The 8,199-nt window shown below is 40.5% G+C and overlaps 1 protein-coding gene across 1 annotated transcript; it reads left to right on the top strand.

Annotated features, from left to right (window-relative positions):
- Positions 1-52: 52 nt before the first annotated feature.
- Positions 53-7,003, top strand: LOC123068763 (tRNA pseudouridine(38/39) synthase-like; the record flags this gene model as incomplete). Its single annotated transcript, XM_044491413.1, is given in 16 exon segments — positions 53-115; positions 605-748; positions 831-897; positions 1,083-1,155; positions 1,338-1,383; positions 1,466-1,576; positions 3,769-3,832; positions 4,256-4,346; positions 4,558-4,618; positions 4,698-4,828; positions 4,907-5,024; positions 5,171-5,294; positions 5,774-5,875; positions 5,951-6,019; positions 6,247-6,390; positions 6,565-7,003. Coding segments are annotated over 15 exon segments (1,320 nt in total), but the record flags the coding sequence as incomplete, so codon positions are not given.
- Positions 7,004-8,199: the final 1,196 nt, after the last annotated feature.

Below are 8,199 nucleotides of genomic sequence, written 5' to 3' on the forward strand. Positions count from 1 at the left end.
CCTCTCGTGCTCTTGGTTAATTGGTATGTTTTGGTGAATTCGATGTGGTTAGGAGTTGGAGAGGGAGAACCAGAGGCTTGCCCAGATTGTTTCCACCTGTAGCTGCAGCTCCAAGGTAAGACAAGAAGCTTCAAGCGATTTCATTCTTTAGCTGATTATTACTCCTCTAGCAATTGTTATGAACGATGATTTCCATGCCACTCATGGTGGCTATTCTGGTCAGTCATTAGTGTTGCTGGAGGGTAGAGATTAAGGAGAGCTCTGCATATTGCTAAGTATGAGATACTGATCTAAACTCCTGGATTTTATGTGAGTGATATTGCCAATTGCTTTTGTGCTGTATATGAGCTCTTTGCCAAGTAAATTTAACAAATCTTAGTGTCATCAGGACTCCATAGTGTCTTCACATAGGCATACCCAATCAGTATAATGGCAATAATGTAAATGTGGCCACATCATGCACATAATAGATTTCAAGTTAAACGTTGTTAATTGTTATGCAGCAATACTTGCATAAGTTTATGAGTTTGAATGATGTTGATGCTTGTTACGTAACGTCAAGTTATTGATTTGTCAATGCTTTGTTAACTTTCCACTTTTATAGGAGGGCAATGTACCATCTTCTTTATCTGAGAGCCGTGATCAACAAGTACAGAAGAATGCAAAATCACATGAAAGTAGAACCTCAGACCATGGCGTAAGCCTTCCGTTCGATCACATGACGATATCTACTGAAAATCAAGTATTGGTACACATTCTGAAAAGAACTATGGTATACATAACTTTGCTTTCTATCTGATCTAACTCGTGCATATGCATCCGACTTATAGTGCAATGTTAAAGGGGAAGGGCATGATGATTTATCTAAAATTCGAAGGAAGCATTCTAAAAGAACAGGTATAACTTAAGGCATGTTAATTGCATTAATTGTAAGGCACTTTTTTTATTGATGAACTCTGTTATTTTTTTGTTTGCCACTCGATTAGATAGAAATTAAGTTCAGTATGTATTTATTGATATTAACGGGATATACTCTCCTCCTCAACTATTTGAAAATCAGTGATTTTTTGTTTACCTCACAGGTCACCAAGTAGGGAATGTAAGCCACTGCCAAAAGCGACTAATTGCTCTGAAAATCATGTACTTCGGCCAGAGGTGTGATTGTATTCTAACAGGAAGTCAATGCTTAGTTTGTACTGTATTTTTTACTATTACGTGGAATTCTACTGACACCTGCATCTGCTCTCTGCTCTTTGCTATTTCTGTCTGTAACCCTTTTGGTTGCGCTTAGTCCCCTTCTTCATGTTTTTTTTTCAACTACTGTTGTTCTTGTGCAGATTCTATGGCTTTGCTTCAGAAGCCCATACAGAGCCGACGGTTGAGGTAATTCTCCTATGAACTATTTCTTTGCTTTTTCCAAAGGCATCTAAGGTTTTCTTAAGGGCTTCTATCTTGGTCCTCTCAGTCTGAGATATTCAAAGCACTTGAAAGAGCAAGATTACTGGTTGGAAGTAGGAAAGATTTATGCTATTCTAGGTGTGGAAGAACTGACAAAGGAGTTTCTGCTACTGGACAGGTAACTGCATATGTGTAGGTAGCTCAATGTTGGATTGCCAGCTCACACATGATAATTCTGTATTATTCAGTTCTTGTCTCGTATATGCTTAAATTACTGATAGTGCTAGCTCATATATGTCCTAGAGTTATTTTTGTCTCTTATTTTTATGTTTAAGTAGAACTTTTAAGTCTCTATAACAGAAATGCCTTTTGAACTGGTATCGGTACTGTTTATAGAATTTATGTGCATAAGTACATGAGCACCTATGTGATAAGATCGCTGTAATGTCACAATTATGTACTCCCTCCGTCCCATAATATAAGAGCGTTTTTGACACTAAACTAGTGTCAAAAACGCTCTTATATTATGGGACGGAGGGAGTAGTTGACATCTTGAAAGCAGCACAGTTTTTTTTTTGAGAAACAAGGAAGATATCTTTTAGCTCGGGCCTTAAGCTAATTAGAGATAAGATCTACGACTATTGTTTTTGTTTGGATTGTTAGGCCTCTATATAAAGGGGATCCTCTATGGCTCTATGAGGAACGAATTAAGCAGAGCATAAACCAATCTTATACATGGTCTTCTTGTCAAGTCTCTGCCGTCCCTACTGTGGTACCTATCCTACAGCCCTCCATAACACAGAAGCAGTCTCTTGTAAGCAGGAAGCTCTGGATAGAAACAATTTTATCAGACTCCTTGCTCAATTTTTTCTTTGTCAGGAAATCTTGTGGAAAATAACTAGTGTTCCTTTGTCTCCATGATGCAATTATCATCATCGATTTGTAACAAAAACATTGCTACAGAAGACAGTAACGTAATGGTGCCTAAGCATACAGTACCCCGCATGTTACACTCAATGTGGGTGACTTATAGTGAAATGAAACTTTCTGTGTTAGCATATTCATTCATGTTTTTTTACTAAGCACATCGATGGTTTCTACAATGCGTTAATTGCATGGTACATTTCTGAAACAAAATGGGCATGGCATGTAACAAACTTACAATGTCCGTGCACAAATAAACTAGCCATAGAGTGGGTATCCTATGCGTAGGTACAGAGCTGACCCTTATCTAATAGTGCGGAAGTACTATTCAAGGCCAATTAGTTATGTTATATTTCCATGTGACTGGTCCATAAACTTCTAAATACATAATTTATGAAAGATGTATAGGGCTGGAAAAAAAGCTCGAAGCTCGCGAGCTAAACAAGTAGCTCGTGACTCGGCTAGACTCGACTCGAACTCAAAGAATAACAAGTCGAGCCGAGCTTTAGTTTAAGATCGTTTATAGACCAAGTTAAACGAGCCAATCTTACGAGTACTCGCGTAACTCGTTAGGCTCGATACAATAGATCAGCCACTCCCAATACAAAGAAAGATCAGCCACTAAACAACCTACGTCCGAGTTGCACAACCCAAGGCCGAGCAGTTGAAGGCCTAGCCTCCTAGGAGACTCACGCGTTACAAGAAAATTACAATTGTATATAGTGATATATATGTTTAATATATACATAATTATTTTTATCATATTTGAGGGCTTTATGTTTATATCTTAAACGAGCTTAACAAGCTAAACGAGCCAGCTCGCGAGTTATACGAGTCGAGCCAATCTTGGGTTTGAGCTCGTTATAGTAATGAGTCGAGTCGAGCTAGCTCGTTAACGAAACGAGCTCTAGCGAGTCGAGCCGAGCTGGCTCGACTCGGCTCGAATTCCAGCCCTAGATGTAAAGGTTTATGCATGCATCCCACATGATGATATACGTGATAGGGTTGGGGTGGCACCAATTGAAGAAAAGCTGTCCAACATCGTCTGAGATGGTTTGGGCATTTACAACGCAGTCCTCCATAAGCGCCGCTGCATAGTGGAAGGATAAAGCGTGTTAATAATGTCAAGAGAGTTCGGGTTAGACCAAACTTGACATGGGAGGAGTCCGTAAAGAGAGACCTGAAGGACTGAAATATCACCAAAGAACTAGCCATGGACAGGGGTGCGTGGAAGTCAGCGATCCACGTGCCAGAACCATGAATAGGTTTCAAAATCTTATGGGTTTTAACTCTAGCCTACCCTGAAAGGCTTTGTTGTTATGCATCCCGCATGGCACATTCTTTTAGGTACGGGGAGAGAGTGTTGTTTTGAAGTTGTGCAGAAATTAGTGCTTTTTTGGAATACAACTTTGTCTATGAACCAAGACACCATGTTGCAACGTGCAGGTAATCTCCTTATATTTGCGATCAAATTTAAAAGAAGCAGGAGGGAATGTGGGTGAAAGATCTGGTATGCTTCTACCTTCTTGTAGCTCTCCATAATAGTGAAAGCAACAAATAAAGCAGTGCCAATCTTTGTTGCTCAATCAAATTGTTACCTTGATAGTAGGATAAGTCTCTAGCATTCTCCTATTATAATAAATTCTAAGCTTAGTTTGTGGTTGCTAAACTGTGCTGCTCTGTGCTTATTTTGTAATCTGTTTTAGAAAGTTAGCCACAAAAGTATGCAAAAGCGGATCAAATAAACACTAAATAGGAAAAAACTGGTTGGACAAATGGGATTATCATAATCCACCACATACCAAATGCAGTCGTAATATGCTATTTTTGTGGTAGTTTTCATCATTCAAAGTCTGACGTCTCACTAGCATCTTGCCCATCCATGCAATCATCTTCTGCCAGACTAAAAATTGTGCTTTATTTTTCCTTTCAGAAATCGATTATGTAAGTGTATTGAATAGAAATCTTCCACGAGATATACGTGTAATAGGTTGGTGTCCAGTTGCAGCAGACTTTCTCGCAAGGTTAGCTTGAATTCTATGTTTAGTACTTTTTTGGTTGCTGAGTGTAAGAGGCGCTCTTCCACAAATGGCTTTGACAAATGATTAGATGCTTCTTCCTTGCTTCTTTTCTTTTTTTCTTATCTCTCTTTTTTATCATGCTATTTATTGCCTAGTTGTACTCAGTTCCTGAGTAATTGGAATTTTATTTCTTGACCCACTTCTTTTTTTGCAGATTCTCCTGCTTGGGTAGGGAATATAAGTACTTGTTTTGGAAGGGGGGCTTGGATGTGTCGGTAACTATGTTATCCTTGATTTCTGTTTTTTGCTATATTTGCCATTTTTGCCGAGCCATTGACTTTAAATTGTCAACAGAAAATGCAGAAAGCTGCACTTAAATTCATTGGGGAACATGACTTAAGGAATTTCTGTAAGATGGATGCAGCAAACGTGAGCAACTACAAGTGATGCATTACAGATTTTACTATTTCTGCGTGTGACCAAAGGTTAAATTGCATTTTGCTCAAACTCTCCTTTCTTTCTAGTTACTGGACTAAATAATGGAAGTGCTCTGTATTTTCAAGGTCCAACCATGATGAGCTATGGTCCATGAATATCAGGGGTAGCGCCTTTCTGTGGCATCAAGTTCGTTGCATGGTAGCTGTTCTTTTTCTTGTAGGTCAAGGCCTTGAATCACCTTGTGTGAGTATTTTTTTTCCTCTTTCTGAAGCTTCCTTTTGTTTTTTTGAACAGTAAAGTGAATTACACAATTGAACTTGGCGCAAAAGTTCCCCTTATGTCATTTGTTTGGATTATTTACATTTGGTAGCTCATTTATTTTGGTACAGGTAGTTGATTCATTGCTGGATATTACCAAGACACCTAGAAAACCTCAATATACAATGGCACCAGAGCTTCCATTGATTCTGCGATCTTGTCTATTCGATGGAGTCAGCTTCATGTGTTCATCAGGTATGTCTCTGGAAATTTGGTGCTTGACTCTGTACCTTCCAGGGAGCATTTTCAGCCTTGAAATATTGTTGTACTATGATCTGCTAACATCATGTCTTCATTCCTTGCTCGGTGAACTCTATGATTTTCCTGCTGCTTCCAGTATATTGATTATATTGTAAAAATAGTGAGATTGTAGATCACAGTGAACATTATATCATCCTTTTTTGGTTAATTATGCATGCTTAAAAATTAAATAAGATTTAACAGCAGTCGGATACAATTGCTTGACAGTAAATGAAATATACCCGTCTCATATAACTTATGACCATGGTATTATATTTTCACAAAAATGTAACCTTCATTTCGGAAATACTTGATGTCAGTTCTGCTATATATCGAGTAAAGTGAAGGCCATCTAATGTTTTTATTATTTATCTGCCAGAATTCTAGTTTTTGCGTGACATAACTATTTCCAGTGCACTATTATTCCTGTTTAGATGCCAGTCAGGCTTTGATTGAACACTTGAAGGATGAATACCATCAGTATATGTTCCAAGCCGCTATATTTGATGAGGCTTTGACCTGTTTATCTATTCCAGGTACATACATTTAGATCTTTGTGTAAATTTGATGTAATATTTTAGTGATCTGAAAGGAGTTAAATGTAAATGCAGAGCCTAATCCACTTGAATCCCCTAAGAAGAAGAGAAAACATATCCCTCTCCTGTCACGGGAAACAGAACGTAAGTTTTTTATCGTGTGAGTTTGCAAAACGTTTTTAGTGTTGTCTTAACACCAGTCCGTCAAGAATCGATGCTTTCAACTTTCTAGCAGTTCTCTATAATAACTCCAATACTTTATGCATAATTATTATCCTCTTTGTCATCTCCTCTTTATTTCGACACATTTGATTTCAGCCCTCTTGTACCTTACATGTGAAAGTGCATTTCCTAATACTTTCATGTTCCAGCTTCTTACGAGGAACGCAGAGCAAGAGTCAAAGTTAAGTCAGCAACATGTAGTTGAGTGGCTACCTTAAGTAGCACACTAAGAGTTTCGCCTTTGGAGATCGGTGCGGCTGACTAGTTGAGTGTGATAATCATCAAGCATCAAGGTAAACTTCGCCTTTCTGTTTCCAATCAATTCGAGAAACATGTTTGTTCACTTTTGGAAAACTTGCAAACAAATGCCTGCCTGCATGCTCACGTATTTTACTTAAATCCTTGTTTAGGGGCAATCTTCTCATCCCAACATCTCTCCTTGAAGCTTTTGTTCTTACTGTGTGCAGTTCTGGGACGGGCTAAAGTGTTACGCGACGATGGGGAATTGACAAAAGAAGTTCATTGTTCAGATATCCTTCAAGCTTTGCGTTATTCACCACCCTTTGCTACCTACCAGCCTTCTGACAGGCCTTGATAACTCTGCTCTGTCTTGTTGTTGCTATTGCCATGCGATTAAGGTACAAGCTGCTTACTGGATTGTAGAGTAGTTGCATCTAAGCAACAGTTGTATCGCTACAAGGCAGAATTATTTGATTTCGCAAGCGGCAATGCTTGCTTGGGCCGTGCTTGGATTAGGTGTAAAATAATACAGAGGTGTTTTCTTTACACGTGTAATTTACCGGCCAGTGAGCAATTTCCGGCCGGAAACGAAACGACCGAGCGAGGCATGTATTTTTTACGGAGGTATTTGAAACGAAAACGCTGATCCAAACAGGCCCTTGGTCTCTTGGCATTGCTTTTGTACCAGCGATTGGCTGCAAGCCGTCGACCTTTTATTTTTCCATTTTTGTAGGCCTGAAACATCTGATGATGTCTTCCAAAAGATCCATAGATTTTGAAATGCAGGTATCGTCTGGCTGTAACAATCAAATCGAATCTAGAACACCAATGCACATGGTAAGAGCATCTCTAGCAGCCCCCCTTAAAAACACCAAACCTGTAAAATTCTGACGAGTTCACAGTTCTGGACCAAATTGGTCCAGAACAGACCCGTAAATATTTTAGAGGCCACCGTAAACGCGAGGTTTGAGGACAATATACATGCCATGAACTGGGGTCCTTCCGCCGCCTCTCTCCGCGCGCCGCCGTCCATACCAGCCGTCGATTTCTCCTTGCTCCAACAAAATTCTGCACTGCAAAAAGGTCCATACCAGCCGTCGGTTTCTCCCTGCTCCAACAAAATTCTGCACTGGAAAAGGATCGAGCGCGTGCCTGCGGCCATGGTTGATCCCGTTTCATGCTCGATGTGAGGAAGAGGAACGGGATGCGGCGGCTCCATGACACCGGCGACTTAGCTATGACGAGGGAGCTAGCTAGCTAGCTTCTGGATCGATTGGCCAGGGCGACCGGTGCTAGCTAGATAGCTCCTGGGTCAGATCGATTACCTAGCTAGCTAGCTTCTGGATCGATTGGCCAGGGCGACGGGTGCTAGCTAGCTAGCTCCTGGGTCAGATCGATTAGCTAGCTAGCTAGCTCCTGGACGCCGGCGCTAGCTAGCTTCTAGATCAATTCAAGCAGCGATGGCGACGTTGGGGCGCTTCGTGCGAGACGTTCTGGACATCAGCGGCATCGTATTTGGCCGGTCGTGGACACAAGTGAGAGGAAGAAGACGTGACGAAGAATATACACGAATATTCGGTTTTACAGTTTAACTTTAAGGGGTCTGCTTGGCAACAGCTCAAATCAATCCTTAAAATGCGTTTTCTGCAAACTAAAACCGCGTTTTCAGTTTGGCGATTTAAGGGGTCTGCTAGAGATGCTCAAGAGTAGTAGTTCACGGCATGAAGCAAAGCCGGGGAAACAAAATACAGGGCAGCGGTAAGTGCCCGTCGATCGGCGCAGGGACTAGATCGGTTGCCTCCCGCACAATACACCTGGATAGCCGTGAGATCACCCCTCTGCATCATTCTCCTCTTGCATCT

Source organism: Triticum aestivum, chromosome 3B, assembly GCF_018294505.1.
Source record: "Triticum aestivum cultivar Chinese Spring chromosome 3B, IWGSC CS RefSeq v2.1, whole genome shotgun sequence".
Classification (NCBI taxonomy): domain Eukaryota; kingdom Viridiplantae; phylum Streptophyta; class Magnoliopsida; order Poales; family Poaceae; genus Triticum; species Triticum aestivum.